Here is a 21,075-nt window from a genome sequence, read left to right on the forward strand (position 1 = left end):
GGTATCTGTGTAATTTGCAAAGAAAACTTTGCAGTGGAAAAGAGTTCTCTTGCCACATAATAGAGTTCTACGGGCTTTCATTCAGAAGCTCCAATTCACCTTTCAATAGCCACTAAATGTGTCTGAAATTGGGCATTTTTCCTTATGTAGATTCTAGTTAACTACTCTGGCACAGCTTCTTCACTCTTAATAGCTACAGGATCTACACTGACTTCCCCGCTTATTGGGGGATTTGTGTACACTTCTTACATCCAAATTCAATAGCATTTTCACTTTTTTTTTTTTTTTTTTTTTTTTTTTTTGGTCCCGGGGATCGAACTCACGACTGCCTGCTTGCAAGGCAGGCGCTTATGTCACTGAGCTAAATCCCCAGCCCCCGCATTTCACATTCTTATTGCTGTCTTTCTTTCTCTCTCTTCATTGCTTAATTTATTGTGTAGCTTTATTCAATAAATAAAGTCTATCTGACTAAGCTAAAATGAATATTGAGTAAAAAATTGAGGTCTAGAAATCCCAGAGATACCAAGATTGTGATATCTTGACTCAAGCCCTGTTGTACACAGAGAAAAGATGAAAGATACTTCTTTGAATCTGCTTAGTCTTGATGCTATATATAATGGGGTTCATGAATGGAGGAAAGAGAAAGTAGACGTAGCTCATGGTAATATGGACCACATCGGGGGCGTGTTTCCCAAACCTGTGGATGAAGGTCAGACCAATCACAGTGAGGTAGAACACCAGGACACAGCTGATATGCGAGACACAAGTGCTGAGGGCCTTAGCTCGCTCCTCTCCAGAGGCGATGCCCATCACTGTCTTAAGAATTAGCACATAAGAAAAGAAAATGATTAAAGCGTCCAGAAAGAAAGTGAAAGCAACCAGAACAACCGGGTATAAGCGATTAAAAGTAATATCTGCACAGGCAAGTTTCATGACATCCTGGTGGAGGCAAAAGGCATGGGAAAGAACATGGGAATGACAATAGGGGAACCAGTAGAGCGGCAGAATTGGGGGTAGGAGAGATACAAAGCCCCTCAACAGTATCCCTAGCCCTATCTTCATCACCTTGGAATTGGTAAGAAGGGAGTTGTACCTCAGAGGGGTACGGATGGCAATGAAACGGTCATAGGCCATGGCAAGTAAGACACCTGATTCCACAATGGAAAGGGAGTGAATGAAATAGGCCTGTAAGAAGCAGGCCCCGTGGCTTATCTCCCTGTGATTCACCCATAAGACCCCCATTACGGTAGGCATTGTAGTCAATGTCACTGTGAGATCTGTGCCTGCCAGCATGGCCAGGAAATAGTACATGGGTTCCTGGAGTCTGTAATCATTTTTAATGAGATGGAGTAATGTGCCATTGCCCAGAAACACAGAGACATAGATGACAAAGAAAGGGACGGAAAGCCAACAGTGGGCTGCCTCCATATGTGGGAAGCCAGTCAGCAGAAAAGGAGTAGCACTAATGTTGGGCCACATGGCATGCCCACTGCTGGAGAGGAGAATTTATGGAAGAAACTCCCAATCCCAATACCGAGCAGCCTCAGACAAACATTTTACTTAGAGATAAGTAATTGATGCCTGCTTTACAGTAGACACTGATAAGCACTTGAGGAATCATGATCTTTTTATTACATATATGATATTATGTCAAGGGGTGAAATTTTCTGAATTAAAAATATCTTATTTTATTACATTATGTCCTTTTACTTTGTGCAAGCTTGAAAAGTTTTGAAGCAATAATGGTTCAATGACACTGAGATATGTCCTTTGTAAAAGGGAAGATGACCATGAGTTGGAAGGAAAGAGGAGGTAGCAGCAGGGAAGGATATTTTTTAAAAAGAATAAGATGCATTATACACATATACCAACTCCCCACAATGAATGTAAATGTTATGTGCTGCAAAGATGTACAAATAAAAATAAAAATTAAAAAACAACCATCTTTCTAAAAATACAGCGATTTTGTTAATAATTGTGCTTACCTAAACTACTGCTGAGTTTGGTTACAGTTTTTTTTCTAATTTACATTTAGATTAAATTCTGTATTTCACAATCATGATAAAGACATTTTATTAGAAAAATTTTCTTCAATAAATTTTGAGTGCAATTCCAATGATTTAATGAAATCTAACAAAATCCAGAAACTTGCTATGGATGGAAATAAACACAAGAGGATGGTTTCACATATAGCCTAAAAGCATTTACAGTTTTCCCTGAAGTTCGCTCATAGGTCGCACGTTAGAAAAACCAATCTGCCTTGCTCTATTTGCTAAAACGAGAAAGTCCATCATGTTGGTTTCAAATAAGATGGGCCATTCTAGTGCTTGACACATGCATTCCTGAAGTGATACTTTCTTACAAACAAGTACAAATGCTGATACATTCTTTGGAGTAAGAAGCTTTTTAATCTGTCTCTCGGTGTTATCCAGAGGTCATATTCTTACTTCTAGAACAATTTAAGTAAGAAAAATCTTCACTTACTTCAGGTATTCAGTAGTAGGTGAAGAAGTGGCTATAGTAGAGGTGTTCTATTTCATTCCTGGAATTTTCTGGTAATTTATAATGAGAAACGATAAAATTCATTTTCTGTCAGATATAGGGACCCAAGGAATTCTAATTTAAATACTAGTCTGGTATTTAAATTTATCTGAAACCTAGCAAAATGACGATATTTTAAAATAAGCAAGGGAAACATTTTGTCAACATGGAGGTCACATTTTAGATTTTGAAATTCAAAATTCAGTTAATTTTCTCCTCAGCCTTACTTTGCTCAGAAGTCTGTAGAGAAATCAGAAGGACTGGAGCCATCCCAAATAGAAATCCTTAAGGAAGTCTGACTTGCATCTCCTTCACATTAAATGCAAATTATGGTGACTTGATTTGGCTGAAACACATTTTAGATTCAGAATGAGGTGGAATAAGTGACTTGAAATAAGTCACTTAATTTCAGGCTGCTGCACTGTTTCAAAGTAGGTAGATATACAGTGTACTCTGCCACTGGCAGCTACACAACTCTTCTGAGCCTGAAACACAGCCCCAGTTTTGGTAACACCATTTCCATCAAGATATGCATAGAGTCATGTAATGTACGAGTAATATCAGGGCAGAGACAAACTACAAGGTAAGATGCCTGCATGGAAGGAGAAGAGTCTCCAGAGAATGGTGGCAGTTTGTCTGCAAGTACTCAATTAGAGTGGAAAGGACCCAAACAATCTCTATTTCATGAGTAGCCATCTATGTTTCTTTCATTCATGTATTTTACAAAACAATATTGATTCCTTTCATGTTGCCTGTACTATTGCCAGTAAAGTACAAAATCACAGCAGCAAAAGTTCATGTATGCGAGGAACTTCAGTGTCCTGTTATGAAAGCCCTGCAATTAAATAGTAGTAAAACTGAGACTTTAATCTTACAGATATAATTTAAATTGAAAAGTAAATGAGTCACTTTTGAATAAGTGTAATTAAATTGTTAAAATAACATAGTACTGTCTAATGGAAAGTGATGAAGGCCAAGCATGGTAGCTCATGCCTGTAATCTCAGCATTCAGGAATCTGAAGCAGGAGGATTGCTGTGAGCTACAAAGTGAGTTCAGTGCCAGCCTGAACTCTATAGTGAAACCCTGTCTCAAAAAAAAAAATTGATTCAGTATAATAGTTCCAATTGTCTTAGGCTGCAACTTTGAGGAGGTGACATCTGAGCTGAGACCTGAATCACAAAGAAGTAATCATATAAAGACCTAGAGGAAGACTGTTTGGGTGAGAAAATCAACTTGACTGAGGTTAGATGGCAAACAGGAGGGGAACAATGGGCATTACCAGGAACCTAGACAGTAATCAAGCTCATAGAGCCTTACAGATGACAATAAGATTTGCTTTTACTCCAAATGTGATGAAAAGGAATTATGGAGTTTTAAAAGTCACATCATAGGAGAGGGTGGTAACATACATTGATTTGCATTTTAAAATTACTCACCTGGTTACTATACAAAAAATAAGTAAAAGAAAGCTATGGAAATACAAATGAATAGAAATACTGACTTTGACTAGGAAGAAGTGAAATGCTAATAACAGCAATAATAAACTTGAATATAAGGATTTCTTTTTAAAAATTAACAAGACTTGCTGGTATATCAGAAGAGTAAAGACATGAAATCACATTGGTTCTAGGTTACTGGCTTAGGGAGTAGAGGATAGTGCTGTCATTTACTCAAAAGAGAAAGTTACCAAAAGAAACTTGTTTACTCTGTGAGGAAATTATGACTCTCTAATAAACATAGCTAAATTAAAGCAAATGTGGATCTTTCCTCACCATATACCAGGACATTTTCTTAAAGATGGTTTCTTCACAAACTAAAAAGATGCTCATGTTCATATAGGTCCCACTGTATTTATTTTGTCAGTGTGAAACACCACCCTTAAAATGCCCCCAAAGAACACCATTCTCCTACCTTGTACTCGTACAAGTGAGATTTAAATATAATCATTTTCTTCAGTGAGGAATGAGAGACAACAGGATATAAAACGTCTCACTTCTTTGGACTTGAGAATGAAGAATATTAAAATAGCAGAATCATTTGTTAGTTTTCATTTTCTGTTCATAGGAATGAGTTACAAACCAGAATTTAGTGTCTTTTGAAAAAATAATGAGTAATTTGTATTTTCCAGTTATCTGAAACAGAGACAGGCTCTTGAATCTCCTCCTTTTCCATGTTCTAAACACATCTCAGACCATGCTTATATCTCTGACCCTTCACGAGCATTCTTCCCTAACACATCTCTTCCATAACACAGCTAGTAAAGAATTTCCTCTTGTAAAGCATGTAGCACCAGTAATGAATCACTAAAGGAACAGTTATCCTAAATAGAAGGTCATTGTGTTTTGTCAATGGTATTCAATGCAGTCTTGCTTCTTTCTGAGAACAATATGCAGAGATACTTTATAATGCAGCTTTAGAGATCAGAAAACTCACCTACTTCATGCTTTATGAAATGAACATGACCTTGGTGATAAACTGCTTTTTTGTTTCTAAGAAAAGTGACAAAGTGAAAAGAGACAAAAGGTGAGGAAATCTCATAGAAAAGGAAAGAAGTCACAAGAATGAAGAAGGTACCAAGAAGAAGATGGTATAATTGAACCTATGAAAAATCAGGTGAACTGCTGTTTATGCCAGAATCCATCTCTACCTTATTAGGGGGAAAAAATCTGATAGTACAAGTAGTATCTCTCTGTTCATCTCCTAGAAAGCAGAGATACAAATGAGAGGCTCAGTCATATTCCTATTACTAGGCACAAACAGACTTAGATACCCATGACCAGTTCCATCTCTGGGTGGTATCAACTTTGGGCTGAGATCTGTATATAAAGCCAAAGATGTGAGTTGATGAGTTTCTTTTCTTCTTTCTGTCTTGCTGTGAAGAGATGGTAAGGAAGTCTACTAGCCCCTCCTTCTACATAGGTTGAGTACTTTCCAATACTCCCTTGCACCTTGGCCTTCTTAGTGGCAATAAAGAACAAGGTTATTACATCCTGGCTAAAGATTCAGTTCATATGACACTTCTGAACGTCTGCTAAGGTACCCAGTCCCTGAGGTTATTAATGAAGAAATCACTACATTTCCCTTTAAGAGTCAACTAGAATCTAAAAAAATATTCTCTATTTTAACCACTCCTATGGATGAATTGAAGCACTACCATAACCTCCCCAAGCTCTCAAATGATCTCCTCTGTTAGTATGGGACTAACAGAGTTAAAGGTAGTATCTTCCTATTTGCAAAATCAAATGGCTTATCTTCATATTCCCAGCAGACTCTGCCATCACCTGTGGGAGGTGTTTACCCTAGACATCAGTTTCAATGGCTAAATATTCCTCAGTTGCTCTCAAGAGAAACTTATACTTGTTTTGGGCCCAAGTAATTTAAATGATGATTACATTTTTTGTTTGATTTATCTCAATGTCATCTCGAAGACTGAAAGAGTTGACTTGGTAAGATCCAGGTACCTTGCCCAAAATTACAACACAAACCCACAATTTCTTTTTTTTATTTTACTTTAAAGAGTAAAATTAAACGAAACAAAACAGATCATAAGAAAACAATTTAAGCGACACAAATTTCAAAGCAAGAAAACAAGAGATCTTCACTATCTCATTGTCTCTTGTTTTCTTCCAAATAGTTATCCATATCTTCACACACAATGAATTCATACAAAATACAATAGTTTAAAACTGATTAGAACAGGACGATGAAGGCATTTTAGGTCTTCAAGACCAGACAATAGGGAAGTCAACAATGGTTGCCATAATGTCTCTTGTTCCCTCAAAATAGCTGTCCATATCTTCATGTATGTTGAAATTAAAACAAAAAAGACTAAAATCACTTTGAACAAAGAATAATAGTATTGCTGGATTTTACATCCTGATGCTATGGAATCAACACTGGGTACCTTAGTATCTCTTTTTCTTCAAAGTACCTGTTCATTTCATGGTGCATTATATCATCGATTCTCATAAACTGTTTAGAAGTTCTATGCATGCATGAGTCTCTACATGTATACCTGTTCTTTCTGTATTAGAGGGGAAAAACAAGAAAAACACAAATTTCTAGAAAACTACAAAAGGAAAAAGACATATAAACAACAATAGCAAAGAACCCAGGACACTGACAATATACACCTTCAAAACAAGGTGGTATAACTAGGGTTTTTGTTTTACATAATGATCTTCAGGAGTTCCTCATATTACCATACAATAGTATGCACAATTGTTCAACTCCATGAATGTTAACTATTTTAACTATTTTAACTCCAACTCTATGAATGTTAACTATTTTGTTCCAAGAACTTATAGAATTTGTAGCACAATCATCTTACCTATCCTAAGTGTGTTTATATAATTTTAGACATTTTTTCTTATTCCTTCCTTTTTTTCCTCATTTTCTCTGAGATATTATTTTTCCCCTTTAAGCAGATTCTTGTCCTTTCACTGTGTTTATTGAGTTTGTGGTATCTTATGTACTCTTACCATTTCTTACATTAGGGAAACTATACGGTATTTATACATGTGAATTTGATTTATTTCACTTATGAGTATAGTCTCAACTTGCATCCATTAGTAATACATATAAATATCACAATGTGATCATTCTGTATAGTAGAGCAGTACTCCACTGTATAAAAACACCACATCTTTTTTATCCATTCCTCAGTTGATGGACATTTAGGCTGTTTCCAAGATCTGGCAATTATAAATTGTGCTGCTATAAACATGGGTGCACATATATCACTGTGGTATGATGTTTTCAGTTCTTTTGGGAATATGCCCAGAAGTAGAATAGGTGGGTCAAATGGAATCTCCAATACCAGATTTTTTAGGAATCTCCAGACTGATCTCCACAGTAGTTGCATGAGTCTCCACTCCCACCAACAGCGCAGAAGAGTTCCTTTTTCCCTGCAGCAACTCCAGCATTTGTTGTTGGTAGTTTTCTTTACCCTGGCCATTCTTTGAAGTGGGATGAAACCTCAGTGCTGTTTTAATTTGCATTTCTCTAACGACCAATGATGGCTGAACTTTTTAAAATCTATTTTTTGCCATTTGTATTTCTGCATCTGAGAACTGTATATTCATCTCAGATGCCCATTTTTGGAATGGATTTTGAATTTGGGGAATCTGATTTTTTTAATTCTTTTTTTTTTATTTTAAAGAGATTAAGACAAAAGAGGACAGAACAAAGAAGACCAGAACAGAACAATATAAACAACACAGCACTTCCAACAAGACAACCAGATAGTAACAATAGCTGCCATAATGTCTCTTTCTTTGAAATAGTTGAACATCCCTTCATATACAATAGTATCAAACATAACAAAATAGTATAAAACCATTCAAGAGAATGAAAGTATTACAGGGCATTCAGAATCAAATAATAGAAAATGAAAAATAGCTACTATATTATCTCATTTGCTGTAGAAAAATTGTTTACACTATCACACATATTAAAATAAGATTCAACATGATGTACCGGACAGAAGTCCTTTGTATGAGGGATCATTCACTAAGATAGTTTCCCAATTTGTGGGTTTTCTTTTCACTACATAGAAGATTTCTTTCAACACGCAAAAGCTCTTTGATAGGACACGATCTCAGTTGTTGATTTTGTGAAGTATTTCATGTGCAATTTGATACTTTTTCGTAAGTTCTCTACCTACCCCTATGTCTTCAAGATTTCTACATAATTTGTCTTTCAACAAATTTAATGTTTCTGTTTTAATATTTAGATCTTTGATCCATTTAGACTTTAGTTTAGTACATGATGATAGGCATGGGTCTAGTTTTAGATTTCAGCATATGGAGAGCCAAATTTTCCAGCACCATTTATTAAAGAGGCTATCTTTCTTCCAGTGGATGTGTTTGGCCCCTGTATCTAAGAAAAGGTGGCTGAGTGTGTTTCTAGTTGTAGTTGTGTCTTCTAATCTATTCAATTGATCTTCAGGTCTCTCTTTATTTCAGTACCACCCTGACTTTATCACAGTACCTTTGTAGTACAACTTCAAGTCAGTGATTGTGATGCCTTCTGCCTTGCCTTTGTTGCTCAGAATTGCCTTTGCTATTCTAGGTCTCTTCTGGTTCCAGATGAATTTTAGGAGTGATTTCTCTAGATCTACGAGGTATGCTAGTGGGATTTTGATTGGGATTCCATTAAATTTGTATAACAATTTTGAAAGAATGGCCATTTTCACAATATTTATTCTTCCTTCCTATGCATGAACAAGGGATGTCTTTCCATTTTCTGAGGTCCTCTTCAATTTCTTTATTCAGGATATTATAATTTTCCCTGAATAGATCTTTTGCTTCTTTTGTTAGATTAATTCCTAAGTATTTCATTTTGTTGGATGCTATTGTAAAGGATGTGGCTTCTCTTATTTCTCTCTCAGTGGTTTTGTTGCTAGTGTATAAGAATGCTATTGATTTTTGAGTGCTGATTTTATATCCAGCTACATTAGTGAATTTATTTATTATGCCTAGGAGTTTTTCAATGGAGTTTAGGGGATCTTCTATGTAGAGTATAATGTCATCTCCAAATAATGATAATTTAATTTCTTCTTTTCCTATCCTTATTCGTTTTATTTCTCTCTCTTGTCTATTTTCTCTGGCTAGTATTTCCAGGACTATATTGAAAAGGAGTGGTCATAATGGACCTCCTTGTCTTGTTCCTGATTTTAGGGTAAAGGTTTTCAGTTTGGGGCTATTTAATATGATGCTGGCTGTTGGTTTGTCATAGATGGCTTTTATCGTATTGAGGTAAAGACCATCTATTCCAATTTTCTGTAAGGTTTTTATCATGAATCAGTATTGGACTTTATCAAAAGCTTTTTCTCCATCTATAGAAATGATCATATGGTTCTTATTTTTGGCTCTATTGATATGGTGGATTACATGTATTGACTCACATATGTTGAACCATCTCTATATGCCTGTAATGAATCCTACTTCGTCATGATATATAATCTTCTTGATGATTTGCTGAATTCTGTTTTCCAAAATTTTATTGAGAATTTTTGCATCTATGTTCATTAGAGAGATTGGTCTGTAGTTCTCTTTTTTAGTTGGGTCTTTCTCAGGTTTTGGTATTAGAGTAATGTTTGCTTCCAGGAATGAGTTAGGGAGAATTGTTTCCCTTTCAATTTCATTGAAGAGTTTGAGGAGTGTCCACAATAAATCTTCTTTGAATTTTTTTGTAGAATTCCACAGCAAATCCGTCTTGACCTGGGCTTTTCTTTGTTGGTAAGGATTTAAATACATTTTCAATTTCATTAATTGAAATTGCGTTATTCCACAGTTTTACATATTGACCCAGATTTGGTAATTCATATGTTTCTAAGAACCTGTCCATTTCTTCTGTGTTATCAAGCCTATGAGAATAGAGATTTTTTTTAAAAAGTATTGATGATCCTCTTTATTTCCACAGGATCTGTAGTGATTTCACCCCTTTCATTCCTTATTGCATGAATCTGAGTTTTTGCTTTCCTTTTTTGAATAAGGTTGGCTAGGGGTCTGTCAATTTTATTTATTCTTTCAAAGAACTAGCTCTTTGATTCATTGATTCTTTGGATGGTTTTCTTAGGCCTTATTGCCTTGATTTCTGCCCTGACCTTTATCATTTCCTCCCTTCTTTTGGCTTTGGGCTTCACTTGCTCTTCTTTTCCTAGATGTTTGAGGTGTAGCATCAGGTTGTTTACTTGTGTTCATTCTGTTTTTCTGATGTGCGAGTTCACCACAATAAATTTTCCTCTGGGGATTGCCTTCATTATTGTCCCAGAGGTTCTAGTAAGATGTTTTTGTATTTTCATTTGCCTGTAAATGTCTTTAATTTCTTCTGTGACCCACTGATTGCTCAGGAATGTATTAATTCAATTTCCATGTGTTTGTGGGGGTTTTTCAGCTTCTTTTGTCATTAAGTGCTAGTTTCATGGCACTATGATCCAATGACATTCATCCAAATATGTCTTACTGGAACCTGTGGGACACAATGAAAGCAATCCTCAGAGGAAAATTTATTGTGGTGAACTCCCACATCAGGAAAACAGAATGAACACAAATAAACAACCTGATGCTACACTTCAGTTTCAATTCCTTTGCATTTAGTTAAGCATGTTCAGTGGGCTAGTATATGGTCTGTTTTTAAAAAAAAAGTTTTATGTGCTGCCGAGAAGAACGTAATTCTGATGTTGTTGGTTGGAACACTCTGCATACGTCTACTAAAGTCCATTTGTTCACAAGTGTGATTCAGTTCTGCTATTTCTTTCCAGATTGTCTGTCTAGTTGATCTGCTCCTTTGTGTCAATGGCATGTTAAAGTCTCCTGTTATAATTATGTTATTGTTTATTTGATTTTTCATTTCTGTTAATCTTTGTTTTATATAACTGGATATGCCCAAATTTGGTGCATAGATATTTAACATTGTTATCACTTACTCTTGAAGTTTTCTCCTAACTAGTATGTAGTGGCCTTCTTTATCTCTCTGGATCATTCTTGGTTTGAAGTTTACATTGTCTGAAAACAGAATAGCTACCCTTGCTTTTTTTTTTTTTTTTTTTGATCCTGTTGCATGGAGTATTGTTTTCCATCTTTTGAGCTTCAGTTTATAAGCTTCCTTTTGGGTTAGATAGGTTTCCTGTACACAGCATATGGTTGGATATTGTTTCTTGATCCATTCTGCCAGTCTGTTTCTTTTTAATTGGTGAATTGAGGCCATTTACATTAATGGTTATAACTGATATACATTGGTTTACTTCTGACATGTTATCTTTCTGCTGTTGATTCTTTATCTTTCCACTGTGTTCCATTATTTGCCTTGCTTAGTGGTTTTGTTCCCATTTCTGTCCAGAATATCTTTCATTATTCTTTTCAGGGTTGGTTTGGTGGTCATGAAGCTCTTCAGCGGTTCTTTGTTGTTCAAGTATCTTATTTCTCCATCCATTTTGATGTACAATTTTGCAGAGTACATCAGTATGGGTTAGAAGTCATTTTCCTTTAGAATCTGAAATACTTCACTCCATTCTCTTCTTGACTTCATTGTTTGTGTTGAGAAGTCTGCTGTAATTTTGATTGGCTTTCCTTTATGGGTAATCTGTCTCTTCTCTCTAACAGCTTTTAATATTCTTTTCTTATGTTGGATTTCTGGGATGTTGATTATTACATGTCTGTGTGTAGTTTTATTTTGGTTATGGTTATTTGGAGTTCTATATGCTTCACTGATCTGTATGTCAGTTTCCATTCTCGTGTTTGAGAAATTTTCAGCTATTACTTCTGTCCATAGCCTCTTGATATCATTTGTGTTTTCACCTTCCTTTTCATTTATACCTATGATCTTATGTTGTTTTTCTTTGCATCACCTTGCAGTTGTTGAATTGTTGTTTTCTGGTTCCTTGTTATTTTTAAAAGATCTTTCCTTTCCTGTTCATTAACTGCAATTGTGTCTTCGAGGTCTGAAATTCTATCTTTACTTTCATTGACGCAGTTTTGCCAACTTCTGATGGAATTTTTAGTTTCCTGTATATCTCTTTCAATCTGCTTCATGAATTCTGTTTGTTTCTTACATTGGTTTTTTTTTTGTTTTTTTTTTTTTTTGTTTTTTTTTTTTTTTTTGTCTTTTTCCTTTTTATCGGTACCAGGGATCGAACTCATGACTGCCTGCTTGCAAGGCAGGAGCTAATGCTGCTGAGCTAAATCCCCAGCCCCCTGTTTCTTATATTGTTGATTCAGAGTTCATCTTTTCGCATTGTTCCTCTAATTTTTCAACTATGCCTTCTTTAGGTGTGTTTAGTATTTCTTTCATTACATTTATCATTTCTTCTTTTACCTGGGAGACTATTTCTGATTTGAGTTCTTTTATAGCTTCCCAGTTCTTTCTTTACTTCAGTTGTTATCATTGCAGGAGGTTCAGATGTGTTGCTTATATTTTCTTCTGTGTCCATGTCTCCTAGGCTTGCTTGGGTTGGGCTGGAAGTCTAAAATTGTGTTTTGCTTTTTTGCTTTGTCAATTTCCTAAATTTCTAGGTTTTGAGTGATGTTTCAAAGTTTCCCCCATGCAGTGGGAATCACCCGGCCCACTTTTGGCTCCCAGGACAGACTACAGGCAACAGCTACCCCTTAGAGTTCATTGGGCATGGGCCAGTTAGGCCCATGGGAACTCCCATGCATCCTTTGGGATTTCAGATGCAGGGTGTGGTCTTACTGCCTAGGAGTGAAGTTACGAGGTTTTTCCTGTGTGCTGGGATTCAACCCATGCACATGTTCATGGCCCAGGACTGGATTCCAGCACCTGCTAGCTACTTGAAATTTGCTCAAACCCACAGTTTCTAAGCACAGCTATGTCCTCACTCATCTTTCTAGAAATTTTTCTTTCCTTAGGAATATAACAGATATACTTATAAAACAGTCCTTCAGTCAACCATAACCATCACTTTAGTCCAAAAGATTATAATATAGTGGGTACTATTTTAATCCCCTGCAGGGCCCAGCTTGCCACTGATTTTAAATAAAAATTAACACATAGAACCATAATAAATTTCCTGTTCCTGAATAAATTAAGCACTGTTACTATTCTTTGTTATTATTAAATTATTTTTAATATAAACAAGGGCACAACAATTCTTGCTGGGATCATCAAATAATCACTAACTCTTGTGGGCTGTCTTGCGTCTCCATCAAAAATATGTGAATATGCTGAAGTCCTGGATCTCAGTACCCCAGAATGTGACATAAAAGTCATTAATGAGGTTACTAAAGTAAAGTAGGGCTTGGGGTCAGGCCCTTGCTGAATATGATTGCTGTACTTCTAGGAAAAGGACATTTGAACAGAAGTGTGGAAGGGAGACACCAGAAGACTAAAGAACACAGCACCTTGCAAGCCTAAGAGAAAACCTTTAGGAGGAACCAGTGCTGGAAACAACTGATCCAGAACTTCTAGTTTCTAGAACTGTAGTAGAATAAGTTTTCATTTTTTTAAACCATGCAGTTGTGGTACTTCTCTATGACAGTTTTAGAAACTTAACATATTAACAATGTAAATACTGAAAATTTACTTAACCTTATTAACACTGAGTGCATATATAGGCACACACTTCATAAATAAAGATTTGAATGCCAAATATTAAAATATGCTGATGAAAAATACCAAAATTGTAAATTATGGATAGGCACAGCATGCTTATGGTTTGGGAGATGTCATAGAGTAAAGATATAAATTTTTCCTGATAATCATCTATAGGTTTTAGGGACAGGGCTTTAGTTCAGTGACTCAGGAGCTTGCCTGGTAAGCACAAGGCTGTGACTTCAATCCCTGCTATCAAAAAAAAGAGAAAAGGAAGAAGAAGAAAGAGAAGGAGGGGGAAGAGGAAGAGGAGGAAGAGTGGGAAAAAGGAGAAGAAGAAACAAAAGAAGAAGGAGGAGGAGGAGAAGAAGAATCATTAATTGTCAAGAATATTTCTATTGAATAATATTGTCCTTTATATTGTCAGAGCAGTCAAGGCTGTGTGGTACTGTAAAGAGATAGGAACAGAAGAGAGAATTGAGGAAAAAATCCACATAAATATGAATTACTGATTTTTTACAAGGGTTCAAAAGCAATCCAATAAAACAAAACTAGCTCCTTCCCTAACTAATGAAGGAGTAAGTAGCCATTTATAGGATAACATTGTAGTGAGAACACTCAACTGTAGTGAGAAACCCCAGAATTTATACATAGTAAACTCAAAATTGTGTATAGCTCACAAACTTCAACGTCAAATGTAAATCTCCTACCAAAATTTTTAAACAAAAATAAGAGAAAATCTCAGACCTTTACCTATCTGGAGAACTTATAGATTCCACTATTAAAAGGATAAAAGGATAAAAGTGAATGCTTCAGACTAGAAGAAAATATTTTCAAATGATGTATCTAACAAAGAATCAGTATTTAATATATTTAAAGGACTCTCAAACAGAACAGTAAAATAATGGAACCATAAAATTGTAAAATGGGTCAAAGTTATGAACCCACACCTAATTAAAGATGATGCATGTGTAGCAAATTGTGAAAATATGTGCACCTTATTAGTTGCCAAGGAAATTCAAATGACAACCAAAATGAGGCACCACCATGTGTTCAGCCAAGTGGCTTTTTAAAACCCTGAAAATATCTTACTGTTAAGATGTGAAACAACTAAGATTCTTGTGAACTATTAGTGGGATATGAAATAATATACTCCCTTCAGAAACTATTTGATAATATCTACTAGAGATAGGCATATATTTATCCATAGAGTTGTGTTTCTATGATTTAGCCCAAAAGGAATTCATGCCTGCATGCAGGAAAAGTACAAATAAATGTGCACCAGATTGATAAGACTAGAACCATTTTTCACACCCCAAACTATAACTTTGAGCTATCAAGAGCAGAAGAGCAAATGTGAATTGTAGTCACACAGTGTGGATACTGGGTAGGAATGAAGTGAACAAACATCTATTCTATAGGAAGATGTGAATGTTTTTTCCAAATTTAATGATGATTATAGGTGCTGAACACACATGCACACAATCATTCACATGTACACACACATTTTAATACCAATGGTATAGAATTCAGAACTAGTTAAAAGTCACCTGAGAAATAGGACATCTCACTCCAGAAAGAATAGCTATCATCAAGAATAAACGAATAACAAATGCTGATGAAGCTGTGAGGAAAAAGGAACCCTTCTCCACAGTTGGTGGGAGTGTAGACTGCTACAAACACAGTGGAAATCAGTCTGGACATTCCTCAAAAAACTAGGATTAGAGGTCCCATTAGACCCAGATATTTCTCTGCTGGGTATCTTCCTGAAAGAGTTAAAAGCATTATACCACAGCAATATATGCCCATGTTTATAGCAACACAGTTTGTAATAGCTAAATTATGGAAACAACCCAGATGCCCAGGTAAAAAAAGATGTGCTTTTTTTATCTAGTGGATCATTACTTAGCCATAAAGAAAGATAAATTTGAGACATTTATAGCTGAATGAATGGACTTTGAAACCACACACTTAAGTGAAACAAATTGGTCACACATGTGTAAATATAACATTTTCCATCTGGTGTGAGAAACTGTAAATGTAAATAAGAACCAAAATATGTAAAGATTTTGAAAAATAAAAAAAAATTGTTCAAAAGGAAAAGGAAACTGTGAGGGGGGATAAAAAATGAGAAAAAAGGATAAACTGGAAAAAAATCTTTGTAAACAAAGTAGAAAGACAGCTTAAAGGAAAAGGGGAGGGAAAAGCAGAAAAGAAGAGGTCCTAAAACATATCTTGTGCAGATACAAATTTCCTAATATAATCATGATCATTACGTGTATCTAAAATGTACCAATAAACTTTAAAAATATTTTAAATAAAAAAACTTACCAAGTTATACATTTGTGATTTGTTCATCATATTACTCTCTGAAATCCACTTCCATAAAATTTTTAATAAATAAAAAACATTATTAAACAACAATCTGACAAATCTTTAATATACTTCCTCAATACTATTTTTCCTCGAATCAATAGTTAAATTTATTCAATTCAGTTATATCAATGTTTGGAATAAATTACATATAATTTACATGATGAATGGGTGAGTCTGTGTGTTCATCTGCATATCCTTTTATGTATACCTGTAACTAATGTGCAGTACACAATAAAGAGGCTTCCTTGCTAGGAAGACTAATGTTTTTGAAAGTGAATTTTTGATCTAAAATACAAAATGCTATCACCCAGAAAACAACATTAAATTGTACTATCACCCATTTCCAGGACAAAAGTTGGGGAACATGATCTTGATTTCATTATTTGGCATTGGGTTACCTATGTGCCATTAAATTATAAAAAGGAATTCTATTTCTCAAATAGTTTTCTGTGGTGTGAAGGGTAATAGTATGAAACACACATAATTAAAATAAATTTATTATGACAAATATAATAGTTAACATTAAGTGTTTTCTAAATGACACGTAACTCCCTGTCTTACACTTTAACCTCACAGCAACGTAGTGTGAAGGCATTTGCTACATACATTATAAAGATTAAGACCATGACATAAAATTAGGGTAAACAAACTTCATCAAAGTGGCTCAGTAAGAGCCAGGGCTACAAAGTACTCAATGTCTATCATTCAAGCTCTTCCTTGCACATATGCTGAGTTTCAAATTGTCTATGGAGATAAACAGCAAGAGTAGTCGAATGATCTTTAGACAATTGGCACTATGATTTCTGTCTTCTATATTTTATGTACAGTTTAACTGAGAAATGATTCCATGCCCTGCCCTGTCTTGATATGGTTGGAGGACATGGGAATAGAGAACATAGAAAAGAAGAAAAGGAGAATTGAAGGACTGGAAACATTAGTTCACCTTTCCTGAAACTGAATTAAATGAGACAAAGCGCTGAGATCACAGTCATAAATAAAAATTGTTGTCAGGGGGACCTCTTTTACTGAAATGAAGCTGATACCCTGCTCTAATTTTCCCATGTTCCTCATGTTAAGGATGAAGAATGGGATTTCTTAAGGACACCTCAGGAAAGTACTCCCCCAAGAACTCTGCTCCTGTCCAGATGGCTAACTGATCTACCGTTGCTTCCACATCATGATAGATATAAATCATTGTCCTAGCAACAGAGTTGATGTCAAAGCTAGGGCACAGATTTTGGGAACCGTGGCTAAAATTCCCAAGTTCCCAAGGCTCAGGGTGCAAATAAGCAGCAGTGGGGAGGGGGTCAGGCAAGAAGGGACAAGCAACCTACATTAAGAATTGTCCTTTGGGAGATGATTCTTAAACATATATCTCCATCATCAAGGCTTTTGTGCAGATTCTTAAAAGATTGTGCTATATCAAACCCTTCTCAAGGCTAAAGATCTGAAATTCATGATCATGGCAGTGAATAATGGACACAATCTAAGGTCAGTAAAGGCATATCAGAATTTTTTTCTGAGGGTGTACTGCTGGCACTGGCACTAAGCAAGATAGGGAATAGACAGCAAATTTGTCAATAAAAGAAATACAAATAAAAGTCATAGTTTTCACAGACTCTCTGACATCTCTCATAGCTGGCTTCAGTAAGGATTGGATATTCACAGGCATAAAGTAAGACTAAGGCTAGATTATGGAGCACATGACACAAATAAGCATGTAGAAACAAACAGGGAGATGGAGATGAAATTGTGTGTTTTATTTGTTTCTCTGTTCTTGTCTGAACTTCAAACATTTTTGATTTATGCTCTGATCCGCTGATTTCCCCCAATGAAAAGCAGTTCCATGAAATTCTTGATAAGCTCCTAGAGTAGAATCTTTTCAAATTGCTTGGGAGTGGTAGAGGGTCAAAAACTTTCCACAAAAAGGTCACTATCTCATTATGAGACCAATACAATTATTCAGAGTTAAACTTGGATGAAGCCTGGTTTGTATATGCCTTTAGATCAAGGTTAACGGTTCACATAGGTATGGGTCTTCAGCACCTAGAAAAATTCACAGAAGCAAATGCATTGCACAGTCCCAGAACCACAAATTAAGTAAAGGTTTTCATTCCATATTGTTTATAAGGACCCTCAGTACCTTTGAAGTTCCATAGATTCAAATTTATACTTCAGAGTGAATCTACTAGCAGGGAGCGCATATCATTCAATGTGTATATTTTGGTAATTTTGGAACCATCTTAAAGGAAAGGATGTAGGATGATCAGTGAATCAGTTTGTAAAAGCAAACCAGTCAGTGACTCTCAGAATGCACACAAATTATGCTCTAAGCACTGTGCCAACAATCAAGGATGGAACCACGGAAAGTCATCTAGATAAACAGCTGGGTGAATCACAGGTTTGCCTGATCCAAAAGGAAGGGCATGAAACAAGTTTAGGAGATAAAAATGAAGGATGATTATGTGCGTGTGATAGAGGAGAGAGTTTCAGGAAAAGTGAAGGAAATGAGCTCAAATGAGAGAATATGGAAAAGGCAAACTTCTCTGAGGTATGCCTGACTATCTGCAGTGAGCCCTCAGTACACATGGCAGAGTGTGAGCCTTTGGGGGTCGGCTTCTCATTACTGAAACTATTCTACTCTGCAGCAGAGACTGCAGAGATGGGGTAAAGATCAGATTTTTAACTCTTCAGAACTCACAGATAATCTCCTGTACCACAAAAGAAGTTTGTGCAAAGCAAGCAAAAGCATTTTGTTTTTCAGTATGAAAATAGAAGAGGCAGAAATTTAGACTTCGTTAAAAATTTCACCTATAGTTAAAGTCTTCCCGTATTGCAAAAGACTCTGGCATTGATTCACAGATCACCTTTATTCATAAACACTATGACTGTATAAGACTGAACGAGTAAATTATAAGGATTCTACAGAAGAAATTAGATGTGTTTAATATTCTGCTGTACTGATACTTGATGGAAACTGCACAATGATTTATTCATTCAATTTGCTACCCACTGTTGTCTTCCCTTTTTGTCTGGTCTTTCTTATTTCTTTTCACTACTCCTTGTTACTCATTTGCTGTATGTTTATTTAGTATTAGAATTCAGTTACCTAGATGATTTGCATTATGTTTCTCCAGCACTGTTATAGTGCATTTGAACTTTGCGAAGAGGAGATCTTCATTCCAAAAATAGCCCTGTGAGGTGATGGATGTAAAATTACCATGATGGTGGTGGTCATTTCATAATGGATTCTCCTTTCAAAACATCACATTAGTATCCAAAGATGTGCACAATGTCTATTTGCCATTATGGTTTCTTTCACCTTGCAAAATCATAATATTTTCTGGAACATACATGGACAGTCAGGAATTAGCTAATTAACCTTTTCTCATCGTTTGAGAACCAAATTGTTTCCCCTACACCTCCCTCAGTCTAAATACTATGGGTTCATTGTCTTCTTTAGATATATCAGAAGTTCCCACTGTCGCACAATCCTCTCCTCTCCTTTCCTTTTGTTACCCAGACACAGTAGTATCACAATCCAATCATTTTATAGCTCTTTCAGAGGCTTTCTAAGCAAAGCAGATCACTGGGCACATCTCAGGGTAAATAATCTTTATTGGTATTCACTGCAAACTCTGTTACAACAACAAAAACTCAGATATAAAGAACAATTTAGTCCTGATGATACACTTCCTCTTTGGCAATTCTGTTCTGTTCTTTCCTCATATCTGTGGCAAATCATAAATGTAAGGCAGAAGGCACTGGCATTATTTACAGATTAAAAAACAAGACTGATATGATTAACTTACTTTCCCATGTTTACCATTGTTATAAACTAGCTAAGGTGCAATTTCTTTCAAATTCTTCAGAATACTGAAGTGCAGTAAGCTTGCAGACATATTTTCTTCAGCAAAAATAGCTCTTTTGTGGCATTTGTGTGGGATAGACAGTTCATGCCAATCAAGGTAGAATGGAACCCTATTTCTTCTGGTCACCAACACATATTTTATTAATTCCCAGGGCTTGCTTGCCAACACAGATGATTACTCAAAATTCTAATGAGATTCAGTCTTCTCAATTTTTTAACATCATCAGGTCCTATAGATTTTAAAGACTATTCTCTTTAAGCATATCTAAGAAACCCATTTGTATTTTTATTTTCTCAAATAGATGATACACAATAGTACCAGATCCAGTGGTATTATCAAATACTGCCTTCAAGTTCTTCCCGTAAGTCCTTTTCTATTGCTCACATTTATAGCTATGTTAGAAAATTTTAACATGTTTCCAAATCAGTGCATCGAAACCAGGTTGTGACACTGCTAAATAATAGAGGTTTACTTGTTTTAGTATGTCATTTTGCAGTGTCTCAAAGCCTATAGGTATCTATGATTTTAATCTTCTTTCTAAACATGTTGAACAAGAGAAATCTCTAAACTTAAGTATCTTTAATGTGCATTTATCACTTTTTGTATTACATGTTTAATTATTTTGCATTGGGGGCTGGTGATTTAGCTCAGCGGCATAAGTGCCTACTTGCAAGCAGGCAGTTGTGAGTTCAATCCCCGGTACCGATAAAAAAAGGAAAAAGACAAAAAAAATAATAATGTAATTATTTTGCATTAGGATATTATGCCTGTTCTTCCTAATCTGTTTAGAATCTCTTTCCTACCGATATCCTCTATCTTGGTATTATCCTGGAAACATTCGCAGTCACCCTGGGTACCACCAGTCAAGTCAAGCAACACCATGAAAATAAACAGTAAGATCCAACTTTGTTATGTCACTATTGAAATGCAGTTCTGTATTCTTTTACTAAATTCTCATATTTTCAAGGACATCAACAAACTACAAACATGTTGATCGGATCTATTTATTCTTGATTAAGTTGTGTATAATAAATTCTGCGTGATACACACAATTGCTCTTTGTATATCTTTTCCTCCAATAGTTTTTAATCTCCAGGAAACTACTAAATTAATACCATTGCTGCTGGAGGCAGAACTAGTGGAAATACTACATGCAGGAAATATTCCCATGGGGTCATTTCTAAAGAATTGTTCATTACCTGAACAGATTATTCCTTCCGCACAACATTAACA

General features: G+C 35.6%; 1 protein-coding gene across 1 annotated transcript; it reads right to left on the bottom strand.

The window, feature by feature from the left end:
• Positions 1-543: 543 nt before the first annotated feature.
• LOC100720121 (olfactory receptor 51B2) lies at positions 544-1,479 on the bottom strand. Its single transcript, XM_003465272.1, has one exon. It carries the CDS (start codon positions 1,477-1,479, stop codon positions 544-546), a length of 936 nt encoding a protein of 311 aa, XP_003465320.1.
• Between the last annotated feature and the right edge of the window lie 19,596 nt (positions 1,480-21,075).

Source organism: Cavia porcellus, unplaced genomic scaffold, assembly GCF_034190915.1.
Source record: "Cavia porcellus strain 051 isolate PalLab524CR breed Dunkin Hartley unplaced genomic scaffold, mCavPor4.1 scaffold_9, whole genome shotgun sequence".
Classification (NCBI taxonomy): domain Eukaryota; kingdom Metazoa; phylum Chordata; class Mammalia; order Rodentia; family Caviidae; genus Cavia; species Cavia porcellus.

Bases quoted from the DNA above. Each gene is read 5' to 3' on its own strand.
- LOC100720121 (XM_003465272.1), bottom strand. From the start codon at position 1,479: ATGTGGCCCAACATTAGTGCTACTCCTTTTCTGCTGACTGGCTTCCCA.